This window comes from Oncorhynchus tshawytscha, linkage group LG09 (assembly GCF_018296145.1).
Source record: "Oncorhynchus tshawytscha isolate Ot180627B linkage group LG09, Otsh_v2.0, whole genome shotgun sequence".
Lineage (NCBI taxonomy): Eukaryota > Metazoa > Chordata > Actinopteri > Salmoniformes > Salmonidae > Oncorhynchus > Oncorhynchus tshawytscha.
In genome coordinates, this window is record NC_056437.1 from 73,038,857 (window position 1) to 73,060,695 (window position 21,839).

General features: G+C 42.4%; 2 protein-coding genes across 2 annotated transcripts; both read right to left on the reverse strand.

The window, feature by feature from the left end:
• Positions 1 to 270: 270 nt before the first annotated feature.
• odad4 (outer dynein arm docking complex subunit 4) lies at positions 271 to 21,837 on the reverse strand. Its single transcript, XM_024433164.2, has 11 exons — positions 21,448 to 21,837; positions 4,642 to 4,773; positions 4,205 to 4,358; positions 4,014 to 4,075; positions 3,744 to 3,900; positions 3,271 to 3,495; positions 2,971 to 3,178; positions 2,107 to 2,193; positions 1,747 to 1,943; positions 826 to 926; positions 271 to 733 (listed from the first exon to the last, which is right to left on the reverse strand). Exons 1-11 carry the CDS (start codon positions 21,619 to 21,621, stop codon positions 704 to 706), a joined length of 1,527 nt encoding a protein of 508 aa, XP_024288932.2. The 5' UTR covers positions 21,622 to 21,837; the 3' UTR covers positions 271 to 703.
• On the reverse strand, positions 10,856 to 14,007 carry LOC112258648 (heat shock 70 kDa protein-like). The gene is made up of 2 exons (XM_024433161.2): positions 13,860 to 14,007; positions 10,856 to 12,883 (listed from the first exon to the last, which is right to left on the reverse strand). The coding sequence occupies exon 2, from the start codon at positions 12,858 to 12,860 to the stop codon at positions 10,926 to 10,928; it is 1,935 nt and encodes a 644-aa protein (XP_024288929.2). The 5' UTR covers positions 12,861 to 12,883; positions 13,860 to 14,007; the 3' UTR covers positions 10,856 to 10,925.
• Positions 21,838 to 21,839: the final 2 nt, after the last annotated feature.

Sequence of the window (21,839 nt, forward strand, 5' to 3'; positions counted from 1 at the left end):
GAAAAATGTGCCAGATCAGCAAAAGTTCATGAGTTTCATAAGGCAATCGAAACACATCTTAACCATCTTCCTAACCTATATTTCCTTATAGCATATAACGCTTCTGGGTCATTCTCTCTCTCGCTCTCTCTCGGTCTCTCAGATAGTTTTAATTAGATTAACAATACCATGTGTGCCAAGTGCCAACGACTCAACACACAGTAATCGCTTTCTGGATCATTAGTCGGTGGCACGTTACACTGCAAACAAAAATCACTCCAAAACACTAGGCAAGGCATAACAAAACGCTTTATTAATGAGACACTACAAAACATTACATTGGAAACGTGCATTTATTGCAATACTACAGGAAACACATAAATGAAAGACTTCAAATTATACTATACATAGCTGTAATGATTGAATCCCTGTGTAGATGAATAATAGATTTTCAAAGTAATACATCATAGGATAATTCGATTTTGTTCCCACCCAAGTGAAGTCCTTTCCTCAGCTGTATCTCCTAAGTTTATTCTGTAAGGGGTATGTACATTTTGTATGTGTGCAATGTTTCTATTTCTAAATACGTAAATCAAAAAATAAAATAAAAGTATGCAAAAAAACTCAAGTGGAGGTCAGAGAAGCATGTTAAAAAGACCATTTTTATTACATTGTCTTTGACAATCTGTCTGTGGCTCCTCTTCAGTCATCTTCTAATGAGCGCTCATAAACGTTGCCTTGCCTCACGGAGAGCCTAAATAAGGGCATAAAATATTGTATCAGTGAGCCATTGTGATTTGACAATAGGAAAGAAGTGACTTGAATTGACAAGGATGATCAGGTAACCTTCTGGATGGCATCCCTAGCAGGGTCATCCTGGAGAACCTTAGCCCTGTCCAAAGCTCTTTCAAAGTGGGCAACACCGGATTTAAAGTTGCCAAGCTTCACTGGGAGGGGACACAGAATGAAAAGACTGTTAGGACCAGTTCAATGCTTTGACCAAGATCAAGTAGACAAAGACTAAACACAGTCTCCATGAAATCAACACTCGCGTCCAAAGTTTCTATGAAATCAACACTCGTGTCCAAAGTTTCTATGAAATCAACACTCGTGTCCAAAGTTTCTATGAAATCAACACTCGTGTCCAAAGTTTCTATGAAATCAACACTCGTGTCCAAAGTTTCTATGAAATCAACACTCGTGTCCAAAGTTTCTATGAAATCAACGCTCGTGTCCCCAGGTTGTAATTCAAAAGAATCAGCATTTATCAGAATTGTACGGACATTTTGCCATTCAATCCCAGAAAGTCAAGGGAAAGGGGGGATACCTAGTCAGTTATACAACTGAATGCATTCAACCGAAATGAGTCTTCCACATCTAACCCAACCCTTCTGAATCAGAGAGGTGCGGGGGGCTGCCTTAATCGACGTCCATGGTATCGACGCCAGGGGAGCAGTTGTGGGGGTTTACTGCCTTGCTCAAGGGCAGAACGGCAGATTTTTCCACCATGCTGGTTCGGGGATTCGAAACAACACTGTACCAACACTCTATCCTCTAGGCTACCTGCCGCCCCTCAATGGAACCACAGTACATAAAAAATACATTTTATTAATTTGATCAAGCTCAGACATGAGATAATGCTATTTTCTTTAAGAGTCTGTAAAGATTAACATAAAATACATGCCAGGGAGCCATTGCTATACACATCACAACTTATCAATGACTCAAACAAGGGAAGGGTTCCTCCACACTTCTACCTGCACTTACTCTCGGACTGTGCTACCAACACACAGGCGTTCAGTTGCCACTTCTCATCAGCGATTTCATCGGCCACAGCGAGTGAGCGAACGCCGTAGTCCCGGGCCTCGGTGTGACGCTTCAGCTCCAGGTAGCAGCGGCCTATCTCATGGAACAGCCAGGTCCTCTCCAAACCGCCACTGGCCAGGGGGATCTTTTCCTCCCAGCTGAGAATGGAGAAGCAAATACACAAACACTGTGAATAGAATGACACAGTGAATACATACATTAGGAATCCTTTGTATTAAAGAAAACTATTTGCTTCATCACACAATCAAAACATATAAAAAACACAGATGTGATGCCATATACTTTTGAGTTTCCACTTACGCATCGATAGCCTGTGGGAACTTTCCTATTCTGGCATACACTCGGCCAACATTATCAAGTGCCCTTGACTTTGCCTCTGGGAGTTTGCTGTTGGACAACAAAGAAAGTGAAAGAACACTGTTCAAAAAATAAGATGCAGTGTGTGAAAAGCACTTGATTTGAAATGTGGGTTGTTAGACAATCATATACTCACCCCTACGTATTTATTACGTATTTTGGCTCTATACGCCAGCATTTTGGACTTGAGATCAAATGTTTTATATGAGGAGACAGTACAGAATGTCACCTTTTATTTGAGATTATTTTCATACATATCTGTTTTACCTTTTAGATATGAATGCACTTTATGTATATAGTCCCCCCATTTGAAGGTGTCAAGTATTTGGACAAATTCACTTAGTGTATTAAATGGAGTCAAAAATTGAGTATTTGGTCCCATATTCCTAGCATGCAATGACAACATCAAGCTTGTGACTCTACAAACTTACTGGATGCATTTGCTGTTTGTTTTGATTGTGTTTTGGATTATGTTGTGCCCAAAATAAATGAATGGTAAATAATGTATTGTGTCATTTTGGAATCACTTTGATTGTAAATAAGAACAACGTTTCTGAACACTTCTACATTAATGTGGACGCTATCATGATTAAGGATAATCATGAATCATGATGAGTGAGAAAGATGTACAAAGATCATGCCCCCAATACATGCTAACCTCTCAACATAAGAGGGGAAGTTAGCATTTGATCTCCAAAATCCTGCCGTATAGAGCCAAATTAAACGTTTTAGCCTCACTATCAAAATAAATGCGTAGTTGAGTGTACCTTTCAGACTGAAATTAAGTGTCCACTCCACAGCACTCACCATTGTCTGGCGAGGTCCAAGTCCTTCAGATGGTTGTCTAGGGCTCTGTCCATTTTCCCCAGGTCAATCAGGGCATTTCCAATGCAGCTGTGAAGGTTCCCCAGCACCTCTTTCTTATTGGGAACCACCTCCTCTGACCAGCATTGAACTGACTTCAGGACCTCCCGAGCTTTCTTCAGGCTGCTCTCTGCATTGCCTGCAGTCAAAGCTTAGAGGGGGGAAACATCTGTTTACTATTGACCAGGATGTATTGATAAGCATCAAACTACCATATTCATCCTTGGGTCTGTTCTGTCTTACCTGCATCAATCTCTTCCAGGCTCTTGAGTACAAAACGGGTGGGATCAGAGGGAGGGTTCTGCCGGGTCTTGTTCCACTTCTGCTGCATGAGCTTGCGGTCTCTCTCCCGTGCGTAGATGGGCTTCTGCTGGCGCCAGAACTCAGTGCGTGTGTCCAGATAGGTGATGCAGTTGAGGATGAGGTCCTGCAGTCTCTCCCCATCCCGCATCTTACCTTTCACCAAGTCTGGAGGCCATTTATGACTTGGACTTTAATGGAATATTTGCCCTTTACCACACACTGGGCTCTGTAATTCATGCTGATAATAATGTGTAAGGGAAATCAAAAGACACGTAGAGGAAAATTCTCCAGATAGGGTACGTGATAAAAGAGCATCTTCCCAAGTGTGACAGTGTATTGATTGTGTACTGAAACTCAAAGGAAAGAGTGAAAATACAAGAACATGCTAAGTAAAAGATGTTTGGCTGCGCCACCTTCATCTTTCAGTAACTTCTCTAGGTACTCCTTATCGCTGTAGAGCTCTCCCAGAAGCTGCTTGGCTGTCTTCTCACTCTTAGGCGTCTTCTGGTTCTGCTGCCTCATCTCCCTTCTCAGGGGGTGAATCAGCCCCTTCGGTCGTCCCTTCTTCACCTGCCAATCAACCCCACACACAGAATTCATCATGAGGATGACATACATGTCGAGGTGGGAGGAATTATGACAAAGATGCAGCTTATCGTCTCAAGGCTTTACCATTGACTCACCTCATCGGCCTTGTGGAAGAAGGACAGGTCGCCCTTGTTTTCCAGTTTCACAGATGAGGGGCCTGAGGTGGTAGAAAGGTAAGATATTTAGAAAACCAGATGGAAAACTTACACAAAACTGCATTAATGAGAACAATGAGGTACTCAATCTGTTGGTCTTTTACAAAAATATTTTTGGACCCAGTACTTACTGCCCACAGAGTTGTCGATAGCCTCTTGGGCCTTCTGGATTCCCAGTCTAAATTCCTGCAGCTCTGGCCTCAGTTTGTGCCCCCTGTGGTAAAACACCAGGGCAAACTCAAAGTCTCCCATGGTGTATAAAGCTTCCGCTTTCTGATACAAACCCTGGGAAATGAGGAATACAAATAAATCAATGAATTTTGCTTGGGAAATGATGACTAAACAGAAACAACAGTGTGCCCTAGTGGTCATTGAAAATAAAAAAGCTTTGAATTTCAGTACAGTAGCTGGCCAACAGGGGGATCTGTTCCGTTCCAAACAAAACAGACAATAAAAAGCTTCCCTGAATAACACTGGCAGAGAGACAATACAATGACAGCTACACAATAATGCCAAAGGCTGAAAATAGAACAGGGCTGAATAATGATGCCCAATGTTTAAATTGCACCTTGAAGAATTCTTTGTCCTCCTTGAGAGAGGCCTCTGCATCCCTCAATGCATTACCAGAATCTCCCATCTTTACATAACATTTGGATCTGGCAACCAGACAATTTTTGTCATCTGGCTGAAGAATCAATGCCTGAAAGAAATGTATGAACTGTCATTAGCTACAAATACAAACTTGACAAACATGTAGTTTAGACTTGAGTAGCAAAAAAGCCACCAGCCACTGACTGAGGAGACAGCCCAAACGACTTGGCAACCAGCACATGCGTTTTCGATTGACAGCTGAGTAACAGAAGAAATTGTCTAAATGCATATACACAGAGATTGCACTCAACCACAGCAAATAGATTATATGGTCATAGCTAAATAGCTAGCTATAAGTGGCTAAATGTTTATTGTTTAGCTATCATTAGAGCTACCCCACAGATATCATCTTTCCCACTAGTCCCTTCCTGGACACCCAAGATTTAGCATTACAAAAATCATGTGATCTAAGGTCATGATGTTTTGACTGCAGTCAACTGCAAGTTTCTTCTCATAACTTCATCCATCTCTTGCATTGTGGGAGGCTCTATTGCCAACCAATCATTCGTTTTTTTTTTACATGACCAAAGACATGACTGAAACAGGAACCAACTGTGCCGTGATGTGAATGTGATGTTTGAGGCGCTCTCTCACTAATTGATTGTACAATGTACACACGTATGATTTATGTTTGTGCTTAGGAGACATGTTTTTTTTCAACATTATAATGAAAGCATTTTATAAAACAATGGCAACACTGCCATGTTGATCTGATCCTTGCTGTTGGAAAACCACATTAGTGTCCGACTTTTGGCTGTGTGAGATATACCTCCCCAGTCGGTTGCTTTAGCCTTACCACTCAAACACGCCCACTCTTTTCACCGTTTCTCCCAGTGGGCGGTGCTATACATCATGGTGGGCGTGGGTTTCAAAGTGCAAAGACTATCCGATGAGTGTCCACGTTCAACCGAGAACCCTCCACGTGGGACCTCTTTCCTACATTTCAGCCAGACTCGACCCTCGGGACCCAAGGGGTGCACGTATTGGTTTTTGCCCTAGCACTACAGAGCTGATTCAAATAATCAACTCATCATCAAGCTTTCATTATTTGAATCAGCTATGTAGTGCTAGGGCAAAAAACAAAATGTGCAACCCTTGGGTTTACAATTGCACTTTCATATCAGTACATCATTTTGCTATATTTGAACTAACGATAGCTAGCTACCAGTGGAGGCTGGTGGGAGGAGCTATTGGAGAATGGGCTCATTGTAATGGCTGGAATGGAATAAATGAAACGGTATCAAACATATCAAACATATGGAAACCACGTTTGACTCTGTTCTACTTATTCCAATCCAGCCATTACTCAGAGACTGTCCTCCTATAGCTCCTCCCACCAGCCTCCACTGCTAGCTACCAAGTGGGTGGACCAGTTTTCCCAAATGTGAACAGTGTGTAAATGAACGTCAAGTTTTGCTTGCTAGCCAAACAACAACGTCAATGCCACTATCAAGACAATATACTATGAAATATATGAAACTGATCATGAGTAGATTTAATTTCACTACGATTGGTAGGTCAACATGCAATAATACCTGTATACTGTCTCTCACTGAGATTAATAATTTGCATTGCTGGCTTCATTAAAAACAGTTAATCTGATGGATTTTGGATGTCCTTGGTCTTTTTTTACATGAGGCCAACAGCCTATTATCCTGGAGGCATACTTACACACCCTGTCTCATTACTTTGCTTGAATGATATTGCTCAACTTTAAACCAGGGTCAGCATTATGGGCGGGCCTTAGGGGGCCTGGTCGCCCTACCATACCTCCTTGCCCATCATCCAAATAAAAATAATGTAAATGGGGGGAGGATGGCCGCGAGGTGTAATGGCGGTGGGGCAAGCGAAGCATGGCAAAAATTTTGGACGAAGGGACGAGAGGTCGGAAAAGAGATATTGGGGGTAACAGATGCTACTGTTGAAATGGTTGTTGACATGCTGAACAATCCTGAAGGTGGAGTGTTTCAACAGGATATAGATCAAGTTTAATGGGGTTGGGGTGTGGTAAAAGTTAGGGATTTATTTGGTTTTGAATTTTATGTTCATGGTAGTACAGAATAGGGACAGATCATGATTGATCGTACATTCCAGCACAGTAGGTGCACTTTAAACGTTTGTTTGCGGACCATCATCATATTATATCGAAGAAGAAGAAGTGTAATGGCGACTGTTAAGAGTTTCTTGAGTCGACGCTACATGGCGGAAAATTCAAGATACCGCGCACCACACGTCTTGGGACAAGAACTTTGATTTGCTATGCTCTCCAGAGCTGAGGGCTGTTGACCAAACCTGCCGTTTGGTGTGACGCAGACCCGGTGGAGAGCGTGGTGAAACAGAGAAGATACTGTCTGTCCTGCTGAGTTTTGATGCAGAGTCTTTACCAGACAATATCGAGTTAGGAGGTGTCAGATATCCTGTGGGAGCTTTGGTCCCGACCCCTAGTTTGGTATCAGCTGCTGTACAGTAACCTAATAAACATCTGCATTTTGAAACAGTCTTTTTTTAAATAAAATTATAATATATTTTATTAACAAAAACACAAAGATGTTGATGAAAAGTACTGTAGATGCTGTTTTTCATTTTTAGAATACTGGGCTTACAGTAGTAATGAATGTGAGTTACAGTTCACACCTTGATGAGAAATTAAATTGGACAATAGCTAGCTATATAAAACGCTCATAACAGCTAATTGGTGCTGGAAACTAATTTGAATGATTGTATAGAAACACACACGCCACATAAAACAGTGACCTTATAACAAAATAATCTATATCATAAACTGCCTCAATGGCACCCTATCAAATAGAAATGAGTTTAGATGAATATATGGCTTAACATCTTTATTTACCACAGTGTGAAACTGAAGTTTATAAAAAAAAAACAGTTTGCTGCCCATTAGAAAGAAAAGAAGGCGACTAATTTATTCTAGATAATCGTTCATTCAGTTAAACCCATAAAACTGTCGACAACGTGGCCTTATTTTGTAGTTTTACTGTAGGTCCGCAGTAATTTCTTTCAGGCTGGAGTAGATGTGCTCAAAAATGCCCTCTGGTGGTCTGAATGAGCATTAACAGCAACAATGGCTGACAGTAAAATACTATGATTTCACACACTTTAAAAGGTGCCTTACCATACCGCAATGCAGCACAATGCAACTACTAAATTAGGACCCACTTCACATTATATACGCAGCAGTGCCGGTTTGTGCCGTTGAAGATTATGGAGGATTTTGTTTTATGACCATGGCCTTATTTCTATTACAGCATATTGGATGACTCTCATTCATATTCCCATTCACCCAGCTCAATGTAACATCAATAGGTGTAGGCTACTACATGTTACTCAAATTTGCCAAATACCAATCAAGAGATTGCTACAACCTATAGCCTAGAAATGAAAGTTTATATTGTAGTTGCACAGGTCGAGAGACAAATTGGAGTAATCAAGGTGACAGAGACACATTCAATACCGCCTTGCACACTCTTGCCTGCATCTGGGGTGTAATCTTTAGTCCAAACAGTTGCAAAACGTTTCAAGAGTTTCTATTGGACAAATTGAGGTAGGTCCCGCCCCATTTCGTTCTGTTTAAGAAACTTTTTGCCAAAGAATCGGCAGAATGAATACACCCCTGATCACCCACAGTTCAATTTCATAGCAGCCACATAGAGCATTATCACTTTGCTTGTTGTAAAATTCCTTCTCGCATCTACAAGCTTTCCTTCTTTCACTTTTTCCCTTCACTTGTGGACTTCAGTACACAACACAACAGCTGTCTGTGACTAGGCACAAAAACCTCTCCATGCCAAACCTTCACACCATAACCGCTACACAACCTACATCGTCACCATATCAAGGTTATAGTAAAACAAAACAAAATAGAACCAACGCATTGGTACACCCACAATCCAATCCCAAGTGTACAATCATGCATCACAGTGTACAGCAAGTAGTTTAGCAGTTAAACCGGTGGGTCCCGGTGTCAATACATTTATAAAACCAAAAGCTTACATTGACTTGGAAGAGTTGCAGTGTTGGATAGCCTTAGCCAGCTAGCTAACATAAAAAGCATTCCTCTCTGTTTGAGTCAGGATATTTGGGTAGGCTAAATTAGCTGCATTAGCTAAGTGAAAGATAGACTAAGAAGAAAAAGAATACAACGAAATATAGCTAGCTCGCTCTCTCTATCTATGCTGCTTCAACTATTGCCTTTCTGAGTCAACTACTCACTACACTTTATGCACTGCAGTGCTAGCTAACTGTAGCTTATGCTTTCAGTACTAAATCAATTATCGGATCCTTTGATTAGATGTAAAAGTTGTTAGTCAATACTGCAAGAGCTCTGATAGGTTGGAGGACGTACTCCATGTGTAGTCATAACTACTGCGAAAGTCTATGGAATGGGGTGAGAACCACGAGCCTCCTAGGTTTGGAATTATTGAAGTTTTGAATTACCCAACTAAAACGTGCAACTGTGACTCACACTGGCCACTGTTTATTTGAAAAAAAACATGGCCCTTTATAATGTCCACTTATGTACATATGCTGTATATAGCATCTTAACATTTTAAAACAAAATAGATAAATCATTTGTCCAGCCTTTGCTGCTACACTTGCAGATGTGCATAATATGCTGCGACCCTAATCAAAAAGTATTTAACAACTCCAGATAACAATAACTTAGCTATAGGTTGTAAAATGTAAACTTAAAACATGTTTTTCATTGAATGAAACATACATTTTATGGGTGAACATCTTATAGTTTCATTGCATTGACATTCCCAGCATTAGTTAAGTCTGTTTTGTTCAAAATATTAAGTTATTGAAACTGAAACAGTGCATCCCGAATTAATGGCAGCAGCAAACATAGTACCAGGCCAGCTGTGATTTACAACCTGATAGCAAAATGTTTTGGACTACCAAGAAATGCATTGGTGAATTATATTAATCATGCATTGAACTGCATCCATCTATTCTCCCAACAATGCCTTACTTTACTTCATGGAATTTTGAGTCAAATAGAACCAATTTTAAAACCTCTTATAAAGTTGGTTTTGAAGCATAAACTGGGAATTTGATGTTTTACTGATATTATGATTGCCCATTTGTTTCATATCTGCAAAGTAGTTCAAATGTTGTCAGTTTCACTTTAAATACTTCAAAATAAATTAATTATACAGTATTTGGTTCTCTGAGCTTAACACCATTAAGCACAAAGTAAAGAAAACTGTGACCTGTAATATTTTTTTTAAATATGTGCCAGAAATATATTTGTGCCTCTTTTTCCAAGAAGAACCGTAGTGATTGGATCAGATGTTATCAGAGAATAAAGAGTTGATAGCCTAAACATTGTGGCCATTCAGGTATCTCTGGTGGTTTAGCCATCTATCAAAGTTTTGTTTACAATTTTGTGTAAGAAATATTATAGAAATGTGAATACTGAATGTATTATGATGAGAAGAAATTCAAGGAAACAGCCAAGAGACCTAGAAACTTATTTCAATACATTTATTTGCAATGTCCAGCAATGAAATATGGTATGAAACAGATTTACATCAGTGTGTTTTCTTTTATCTTTCAGTATGTTTATATATTGTCATTTTTACAGTACAACCAATAAATATATAAAGCACTTCCTAACTAGCACTGAGCCATAAAAATGCATTAACATAAGTTGACCCCTTTTTCTCCCCAATTTCGTGGTATCCAATTGTTTTAGTAGCTACTATCTTGTCTCATCGCTACAACTCCCGTACGGGCTCAGGAGAGACAAAGGTTGAAAGTCATGCGTCCTCCGATACACAACCCAACCAAGCACCAATGTGTCGGAGGAAACACAGTGCACCTGGCAACCTTGGTTAGCGCGCACTGCGCCCGGCCCGCCACAGGAGTCGCTGGTGCGCAATGAGACAAGGATTTCCCTACCGGCCAAACCCTCCCTAACCCGGACGACGCTAGGCCAATTGTGCGTCGCCCCACGGACCTCCCAGTCACGGCCGGTTACGACAGAGCCTGGGCGCGAACCCAGTCTCTGGTGGCGCAGCTGGCGCTGCAGTACAGCGCCCTTAACCACTGCGCCACCCGGGAGGCTATGCATTAACATTCTAACCAGTAGAAATAAGTACAAGTACTTCTTGAATAGCAAATTTTATTCAGTGATACTTATACATTTTGAAAAGTCCTTTATACAAGTCCCTCACTTTAGTCAATCTCTTCAATGGTTGGGCCTTGGGAGCTGACACCAGAGCTGGTCCGTGCCTGATCTCCACAGCAACCTGTGGGCATCCCTCCCTGCTGGTATAGCTTGGTAATGATAGGCTGGCATACTTTCTCCAGCTCCTTTAACTGATGCTCATACTCCTCTTTGTCGCCTAGCTGGTTGTTCTCCAACCAGGAAATGGTCTGGTCGCACCTGTCCATCACTTTCTTTTTGTCCTCCTCGCTGATCTTGCCTTTCATGTTGTCATCCTCCACGCTGCTCTTCATATTGAAGGCGTATGACTCCAGGGAGTTCTTGGCTGCCATCTTCTCCCTCTGTGCGTCATCCTCAGCTTTGTATTTGTCAGCATCCTGCACCATCCTCTCAATATCCTCTTTGCTGAGCCGGCCCTTGTCGTTGGTGATGGTGATCTTGTTCTCTTTGCCCGTGCTCTTGTCCACCGCTGCTACGTTCAGAATGCCGTTGGCGTCGATGTCAAAGGTCACCTCGATCTGAGGGACTCCTCGTGGGGAAGGGGGGATCCCAGAGAGCTCAAACTTCCCCAGGAGGTTGTTGTCCTTGGTCATGGCTCTCTCTCCCTCGTAGACCTGGATCATGACCCCGGGCTGGTTGTCGGAGTAAGTGGTGAAGGTCTGGGTCTGTTTGGATGGGATGGTGGTGTTGCGTTTGATCAAGGCGGTCATGACACCTCCGGCAGTTTCGATGCCCAGGGACAGGGGAGCCACATCCAGCAGCAGCAGGTCCTGGACGTTCTCAGACTTGTCGCCAGATAAGATGGCCGCCTGGATGGCAGCGCCATAGGCCACCGCCTCGTCTGGGTTGATGCTCTTGTTTAGCTCTCGGCCGTTGAAAAAGTCCTGCAGGAGCTTCTGGACCTTGGGGATCCGGGTGGAGCCTCCGACCAGGACGACGTCGTGGATTTGGGCCTTGTCCATCTTGGCATCCCTGAGGGCTTTCTCCACAGGTTCCAGTGTTCCCCTGAAGAGGTCAGAACACATCTCCTCAAAACGAGCCCTGGTGATGGAGGTGTAGAAGTCGATGCCCTCAAAGAGGGAGTCAATCTCAATGCTGGCCTGGGAGCTGGAGGACAGCGTTCTCTTGGCCCTCTCGCAGGCTGTCCTCAGTCTCCTCAGAGCCCGCTTGTTCTGGCTGATGTCCTTCTTGTGTTTCCTCTTGAACTCCTCCACAAAGTGACTGACCAGGCGGTTATCAAAGTCCTCCCCACCCAGGTGAGTGTCTCCAGCTGTGGCCTTCACCTCAAAAATCCCATCCTCGATGGTCAGGATGGACACGTCGAAGGTGCCCCCACCCAGGTCAAAAATCAGGACGTTGCGTTCCCTGGACTTGCCTTTGTCCATGCCGTAAGCGATGGCTGCCGCCGTGGGCTCGTTGATGATCCTCAGCACATTCAGCCCAGCGATCACTCCAGCGTCCTTAGTGGCCTGTCTCTGTGAATCATTGAAGTAGGCAGGGACTGTGATGACTGCATTGGACACCTTCTGGCCCAGGTAAGCCTCAGCGATCTCCCTCATCTTCACCAGGACCATGGAGGAGATCTCCTCTGGGTTGAAGGATTTGTTCTCACCTTTGTAATCGACTTGAACTTTAGGCTTTCCTCCGTCGCTGATCACCTTGAAGGGCCAGTGCTTCATGTCAGCTTGCACGACATGATCGTTGAACTTTCGGCCAATCAGGCGTTTGGCGTCGAAAACGGTGTTGTTGGGGTTCATGGCCACCTGGTTCTTTGCTGCGTCTCCGATGAGTCTCTCAGTGTCTGTGAAGGCCACATAGCTGGGCGTGGTCCTGTTGCCCTGGTCGTTGGCGATGATCTCCACTTTGCCATGCTGGAACACCCCCACACAGGAGTAGGTGGTGCCCAGGTCAATGCCGATAGATGGGCCTTTAGCTGATGACATCTTGATGGTTTGGAGTTAGTTGCCTACAAAATAATGAAATATTTTAGAAATTGATATTATTCTACGAAAACCTAGGTGCAAGTAATGTCAATCTCAACCAACAGAGATGTTATCCTAAATATACTTGAATAACAACCAGACCTGGGTTAAAATACATGCGTTCTTAAGTATTTGTAATTCTTATTTTCTGTGTATTTTAATATTTTCAGATAATCTGGTCACTTCTATTTAAGTATTTTCTAATTTCATATAAATACAATTTGAAACTATTTTCAAATACATTTCTAATACACCTAGGAACAAACAATTCTGGGTTCAAATGCATGGAATATTTTAATATTTTAATTTTAAAATACACTTGTCTGTGTATTTGAGTATTTTCAAATACATGCCAATTCTTTCCAAATATATTTCCAAACATATATTCCAATATTCAACTATTTTATTTCAAAATGTACTGGTATTTGAAAGTCCTTGAAAAACAATAATACGCATTTGAACCCAGGTCTGATAACAACACTGTTGTCAATGTTTGTGTTATATATTAGTGTTATACACTAATACTGGCCAGGCACATTTTCAGTGGAGTTGAACAAAGACAATGGCAGACACAATCATTTCTGCTAATCTATTACAGAGAAACTCTTTTCACAACAGGCCTACATTTTTTTCTATGAACACTCCTGAATAATATTGTATTATCTTCACAGAATTAGAGCAGATTTTCTTAAAAACGAAGAAATAACTAATTATAATATGCTACAAAAAAAAAAAAAAAAATTAGGCCTAGTCTGTCCAATGAAATAACATAATCAATGGATGACTATTATATCTTTATAATATTATTTCTTTATTAGTTAACCAAATATTCTGGCATAATGTTATAGCTAAATCGGCTATGTCGACACAACCAACATAGCTTCATTTTCTATTTCTATCAAGTTTATAACTGTCACGGCCATTATGAAAATAGGGTACTGAATTAATCTCTTTACTTACAGTTTATGAATGTAGAGGAGGTCTTTCGAACGTGGCTCTTCTCTTTTCTTGCTTTCTTTTCCCTTTAGTATTCTCGTTGGGTCGATGATTGAATCTGAATGTACTTCACCAGAATATATACCATCCCCATTGCCTAAAAAAAAAAAAACTTATGATTTCTAGACATTTCTCGAACGCTCTGACTACATTGCCCAATGAGAGCGCAGCATTCCTGCGCAATGACGCACCTGCGAGGCGCATGCATTGCACGCGCAGGAAAAGAAAGTTCTCGTCTTTCCAGAGCTTTCGAGAGGCGCGGAGACCTGTCTAGAACGCACACACACAGCACACAAATAATGAAACCATTATTTGTCTTGATTAAAATAATCAAAACAGTTAATGATTCAAATTTCAACACAAATGGAATAGCATGCGGTTCAACCTTATTCAGTCGACGTTTCAGTCTATCGGTTACACTGCAGCTCCTCAACAGTTCACGAGATGTCAGTCTATAATTTTTGTCTCACTAATGAATAATAGACATCTATTGTTAAGACAGTTGAGTGCCTATAGGCATACAAGCAACTCACCACAAGTTAATGTGCCTCCAGGGAAGATCCTTTTTTTGTATTAAAGCCAGAGTACTTAAGATATCCAGTATTCATTTTTAAATGAAAGGCAAATGATGAACACACTGGCTAATCCTTCTCTATTCTATTCAATGCTATTCTGTTCTATGCCATTCTAGTCTAGCCTATTCCTTACCGATGGCCCATTAGTTCACATTTGCTTACCACAAACAAGATATCCCCATTATGGAGATATCTTGCTTATGCTAAGCAAATGTGAACTGCTTGTGACATTCTCCTGCAAATTTTAATGACAAAAAACACAAATGGTAGCTAAAGTATTTGCTAATACACTTGGAAAGTATTCAGATCATCCTTGAGATGTTTCTACAACTTGATTGAGTCCACCTGTGGTAAATTCAATCGATTAGACATGGTTTGGAAAGGCACACACCTTTTTCTATAAGGTCCCACAGTTGACAGTGCATGTCAGAAAAAAACCAAGCCATGAGGTCGAAGGAATTGTCCTTAGAGCTCCGAGACAGGATTGTGTCGAGGCACAGATCTGGGGAAGGGTAGCAAAAAATGTCTGCAGCATTGAAGGTTCCCTAGAACACAGTGGCATCCATCATTCTTAAATGGAAGAAGTTTGGAACCACCAAGACTCTTCCTAGAGCTGGCCGCCTGGCCAAACTGAGCAATCGGGGGAGAAGAGCCTTTGTCAAGGAGGTGACAAGAACTGATGGTCACTCTGACAGAGCTCCAGAGTGGCAATGGGAGAACCTTCCAGAAGGACAACAATCTCTGCAGCATTCCACCAATCAGGCCTTTATGGTAGAGTGGCAAGATGGAAGCCACTCCTCAGTATAAGGCACATTACAACCTGCTTGGAGTTTGCCAAAAGGCACCTAATGGACTCTCAGACCATGAGAAACAAGATTGTCTGGTCTGATGAAACCAAGATTGTACTCTTTTGCCTGAGTGCCAAGCGTCTCGTCTGGATCGAGGGAAAGACGAACGGAGCAAAGTACAGAGATGAAAACCTGCTCCAGAGCGCTCAGGACCTCAGACTGGGGTGACGGTTCACTTTCCAACAGGTCAACGACCCTAAGTACAAGACCAAGACAGCGCAGGAGTGGCTTCGGGACAAGTATCTGAATGTCCTTTGAGTGGCCCAGCCAGAGCCCGGAATTTAACCCAATCAAACATTTCTGGAAAGACTTGAAAATAGCTTTGCAGTGATGCTCCCCATCCAACCTGACAGAGCTTTATAAATTTGCTTAAATTTCAAAAAACTGTTTTTGCTTTGTCATTATGGGGTACTGTGTGTAGATTGATGAGGGAAAAAACAATTTAATCAATTTTAGAATAAGGCTGTAACGTAACAAAATGTGGAAAAAGTCAAGGGGTCTGAATACTTTCCAAATGCACTGTATTGTAAACATAATTCCCATGTAGCAGTAGCTAGTTGTATTCATAAATACATCAATATGAGAGGTATTTATTGCTCACAAAATTCACAGACGGTGGTGATTGCAACCTTTCAAAAATATTTTGTGGCCCTCCGTCTATCATGGAAACATGATACAAATATATACTCCGTTCATAACCAAGTGGGAGATGGGAATTGACCAATTATGAAGTAGAGTCATACAGCACCTGCCCGCACCCGCTGGCTTTCTGTCCGACTCGCTGTCGCAACAATTTCAAAGATTTTAATGAGTTACAGTTCATATAAGGAAATCAGTCAATTGAAATAAATTAATTAGACCCTAATTTATGGATTTCACATGACTGGGAAGGGGTGCAGCCATGGGTGGGCATAGGCCCACCCACTGGGGAGCCAGTTTTTCCCCATAAAAGGGCTTTATTACAGACAGAAATACTCATTGGCACCCTCCCCACACCCCCTCAGACAATCTTACAGGTGAATTAGCTGGATGTGGAGGTCCTGGGCTGGTGTGGTTACATGTGGTTTGCAGTTGTGAGGCCGGTTGGACGTACTGCCAAATTCTCTACATCGTCGTTGGAGGCAGCTTGGTGGACAATCCTGCAGTCAGCATGCCAACTGTACGCTCCCTCAAAACTTGAATACATCTGTGGCATTGTGTTGTGTGACAAAACTGCACATTTTAAAGTGGCCTTTTATTGCCCCCAGCACAAGGTGCACCAGTGTAATGAGCATGCTGTTTAATCAGCTTCTTGATATGAAAGAAATAAGCTTTTCTGAGTATAGAACATTTCAGGGATTTTTTATTTCAGCTCATGAAACATGGGACCAACACTTTACATGTTGTGTTTATATTTTTGTTCAGTGTAGTTTGAAGAGAGCAGAATTGGAGAGACTTGCACTTTCTCTTGAGCTATTTGTATAGCCTACCTTTTAGGAGTGGGACGATTTTTAGACAGAGACTAATATGGATGTTTATTATTATTTATTTATTTCAAGACAATGTAGTAAACTATATTTTACCTAATCATTTACCTAATCATTTAGGAAGTAGATTTCCTTGGAAAGATAACTGCCCTGTGTCTCTCTGCCCATGCAGCTAAAACCTACTCTGCTTAATTGAGACCACATGAGCACCTATGGTTACTGAACTTGAAGCAGCAAGAATGACGACAGACTTGTATTAGGTTTTGCTTATTATTATTATTATTATTTTTTAACTAGGCAAGTCAGATAAGACCAAATTCTTATTTTCAATGACGGCCTAGGAACAGTGGGTTAACTGCCTATTCAGGGGCAGAACGACAGATTTGTACCTTGTCAGCTCGGGGGTTTGACCTTCCAACCTTCCGTTACAAGTCCAACACTCTAACCACTAGGCTACCCTGCCACCCCTTATAAGATAGAGCCTACATTTTAGGAGGACGATCTGCAGGCAGAGACAAATAAATCAGTAATCAGTATTTATTGAAAATGAAAAGCACAACTCTCACTCACCATGGTAGCCTAAGCCTTTTCGATGATGATAAAACATTTTGATTGCACCTGGACTCACATTGGTTGAGCGCCCTCCACTTTTTTCCACTATCAATATTTATTTACACACACTGTATTAAATTATAGTCTAATCCTATTTAAGTACATTTCCTTGGAAAGATAACTGCCACGTGATTTTCAACCCATGCATAGGAAGCCTACTCTATTTCAATGAGACCACACATATACTAGGCGCACTTGAACTCGCATGCCCGACTAGGAGAGGAAGGCCCCTGAAGTTGAAGCAGCTAATATTTTTTACATGAAAAAAAATGTTGACCGTGACACAATGATCTCTGTTGGGACCAAGATAATTGCAGCCTGCAATTCGGGGCGTTCCTGCATGTAGACATTCCTATATCTGCAGAAACCCCTCTTTATAATTATATTGGTCAACTTTTAAGCTAGGAGACGGAAGGTGGGCGGTGTGCCAGTACAGTAGGTTGGACGCCAGCTGCCGATAAACCCCACAGAAGAAGGTGCGGCAACTGTAGCTAGCTGGCCATACACCAGTAGACAGTGTCCTTCGACCCTGCCTGTTGGGCACTGTTTTCTCGCAGTTCTGTTAACAACGGTGAGGGCAGGTGTTTGGGAGCGAAGGACACTGTTATTTTAGCAAGATAGTCCGGTACACAACAGGTGGGAGGCGGGGGTGACACCGTGTGCTATCTAGCTAGCTAACTAACATGTGGTGAACCTAACTAGCAAGCTAGCTGTGCTAGTGGGAGGCGGGGGCTACTGGTAGACAGTGTCTTTTGCCCCCGCCTGTCGGGAACGGTTTTCTCCAATACACGGCAGACAGGAGCGACACTGTGTGCTAGCTAACTACCACATGATGTTGGTCCCGCCTGCTGCGTGCTGGGGGCGAAGGACCATGTCTACAGCTAGCAAAGCAGGGGATGGGTGTCCATTCAGGAACCGATGGGGCTTGGTATGATATGTTACGAATTGGCAAAACGTATATGTTGAAATCAAATCTAATTTTATTGAACACATACACGTGTTTAGCAGCTGTTATTGCGGGTGTAGCGAAATGCTTGTGTTTCTAGCTCCAACGGTGCAGTAATATCTAACAAGTAACATCTAACAATTTCACAACAATATACACAAATCTAAAGTAAAGGAATGGAATTAAGAATATATAAATGTCAGAGCGGCATAGACTAAAATACAGTAGAATAGAATAGAGTATATACACGAGATGAGTAATGAAAAATATGTAAACATTATTAAAGTCACTTGTGTTACATTAGTGGCCAATGATCTGAAGTCTGTATATAGAGCTGCAGCCTCTAATGTGCTAGTGATTGCTGTTTAGCAGTCTGATGGCCTTGAGATAGAAGCTGTTTATCAGTCTCTCGGTCCCAGCTTTGATGCACCTGTACTGACCTCGCTTTATGGATGATAGCAGGGTGAACAGGCAGTGGCTCGGGTGGTTGTTGTCCTTGATCTTTTTGGCCTTACTGTGACATCGGGTGCTGTAGGTGTCCCGGAGAGAATGTAGTTTGCCCCCGGTGATGCGTTGGGTAGAATGCACCACCCTCTGGAGAGCCCTGCGGTTGCTGGCGGTGGAGTTGCCATACCAGGCGATGATACAGCCTGACAAGATGCTCTCAATTGTGCATCTGTAAAAGTTTGTGAGAGTTTTCGGTGCCAAGCTAAATTTCTTCAGCCTCCTGTGGTTGAAGAGGCGCTGTTGCGCCTCCTTCACCACACTGTCTTTGTGTGGGTGGACCATTTTAGTCTGTCAGTGATGTGTACGCCGAGGAACTCCACCTTCTCCACTGCGGTCCCGTCGATGTGGATAGGGGGTGCTCCTTCTGCAGTTTCCTGAAGTTCACGATCAGCTCCTTTGTTTTGTAGATGTTGAGTGAGAGGTTATTTTCCAGCACCACACTCCGAGGGCCCTCACCTCCTCCCTGTAGGCTGTCTCGTCATTGTTGGTAATCAGACCTACTACTGTTATGTCGTCTGCAAACTTGATGATTGGAGGCGTGCGTGGCCACGCAGTCATGGGTGAACAGGGGGCACAGGAGGGGGCTGAGCACGCATCCTTGTGGGGCCCCAGTGTTGAGGATCAGCGAAGTGGAGGTGTTGTTTCCTACCTTCACCAACTGGGGTCGGCCCGTCAGGAAGTCCAGGACCCTGTTGCACAGGGCGGGGTTCAGACCCAGGGCCTCAAGCTTAATAATGAGCTTGAAGGGTACTATGGTGTTGAATACTGAGCTATTGTCAATGAACAGCATTCTTACATAAGTATTCCTCTTGTCCAGATGGGATAGGGCAGTGTGATAGTGATTGCATCGTCTGTGGATATATTGGGGCGGTAAACAAATTGAAGTGGGCCTAGGGTGTCAGGTAAGGTAGAAGTGATATGATCCTTGACTAGTCTCTCAAAGCACTTCATGATGACAGAAGTGAGTGCTACAGGGCGATAGTCATTTAGTTCAGTTTTCTTGCTTGGGTACAGAAACAATGGTGGCCATCTCGAAGCACGTGGGGATAGCAGACTGGGATAGGGAGAGATTGAATATGTCTGTAAACACTCCAGCCAGCTTGGTCTGCACATGCTCCGAGGACGCGGCTAGGGAGGTAATACGGTCTGCATTTGATTGTGAGGTATTCTAGGTCAGGTGAACTAAAGGACTTGAGGTCCTGTACGTTATCACAATCACACCATGAGTAGTTAATCATGAAACATACTCCCCAGCCCTCCTTCTTCCCAGAGAGATATGTATTCCTGTCTGTGCGATGAACTGAGAACCCAATTGGCTGTATGGACTCACACAGTGTATCCCGAGAGAGCCATGTTTCCGTGAAACAGGGTACGTTACAATCCCTGATGTCTCTTTGGAAGGAAATCCTCGCCCTGAGCTCATCAACTTTATTATCCAGAGACTGAACATTAACGAGTAATATACTCGTAAGCAGTGGGTGGTGTGCACACCTCCTGGGTTGGACTAGAAGTCCACTCATTATACCTCTTTTCTGCCAGTGGTGTTTTGGATCAGCCTCTGGAATCAGTTAAATTGCCCTGGAGGGTACGAACAAAGGATCCGATTCGGGAAAGTCATATTGCTGGTCGTAATGCTGGTGAGTTACCACCGCTCTAATCTCCAAAAGCTCTTCCCAGCTGTATGTAATAACACAAACAAATTCTGGGCTAATAATGCAAGAAATAACACGTTAAAAAAAAAAATACTGCAAAACTGCCAAGGGGCTAGAAGCACGGCTGGCCTTTTTTTAATGAATTCCATTTTGTTGTGGCTAATGTTAGCTAGGTTAGGGTTACGGTTAGGTTAAATGGTTAAGGGGAGGTTTAGTTAACATGCTAAATAGTTGCAAAGTAGCTCAAAAGTAGTGAATAGTTGAATTTCATAATTAGCTAAAATGTTAAAGTTGTCCATGTTGAGGTTTGAACATGCAACCATTGGGTTCCTAGACGTTCCCGTTATAAGCCTATCCACCATCCCTTAAGTAACCTTACCAAACCTAAAATCAAATTTTAGTGTCACGGATTTACGTTTACTATGTTACGTCTAGTCTATGAGAACAGACTAATGTGTGCAGCCCTCTACGGCGAAGTTGTAAATAGTAGTCGGATGCGATCACGTGCTTTGAACTAGTTGAGAAACGCTGATTGGCTAATGACCAACAACCTGCATAAACCATATACTAAAAGTACAGCGATCATGCTTGTAAAAACATTATATGGTTTAACAACCATATTAATACATTTCTTTTATAAATGACTTGTTGTAGCGTTCAACTGCCGAAAATGTCCTTAATAGGTGACGTGAGAGCCGGAGCGCAGGCTGATTGACGAGGTTCCCACTAGTAACATTTTTAGCTACCAGTTGGAGGGGTGTTCCAAGTGATTTTTTTCTAGTCGTATGTGGTAAATTCACATTTAGCACTTGGTTACGAACGAAGCAATACAATAGTCCTCACTGTACCTATTCCTGCTTCCTACTTCTGCCAATCCTCTCTCTAGCAAACTTTATTAGCTACTGTAGCTGATAGTTAACGACACAGAGCAAAGTTAAAGCCATACCGTTGAGTAGCTTTCAATGGCTTTGACATACTCTCCTTTCTGGTACAACTGGTCCCCCTCGGCCATGTAAGTAGAAAATGTGCTTTTGGGTCCTTGGTCTCCTTCATTGTCAGACATGTTTGCAACAAAGTCCCAGTGGTATCCTAGCAACCAACATAAGTCTCGATGGGTCATTCTATGTCGTCACTAGTTACCACATCCACAAAGGCATAAACCCAGTCTATTTCTACAATTTATCTTCCTAAAACGTGATTTTAAACCTAACCACACTGTTAATATTTTGTCTAACCCTAACCTTGAACAGTTACATATGCATAGGATTTTTACTCATTCACCACCTGCCATCTATCCAAAACGCCACAAAAAGTTTGTCTTGCATCCCAAAATGTTAA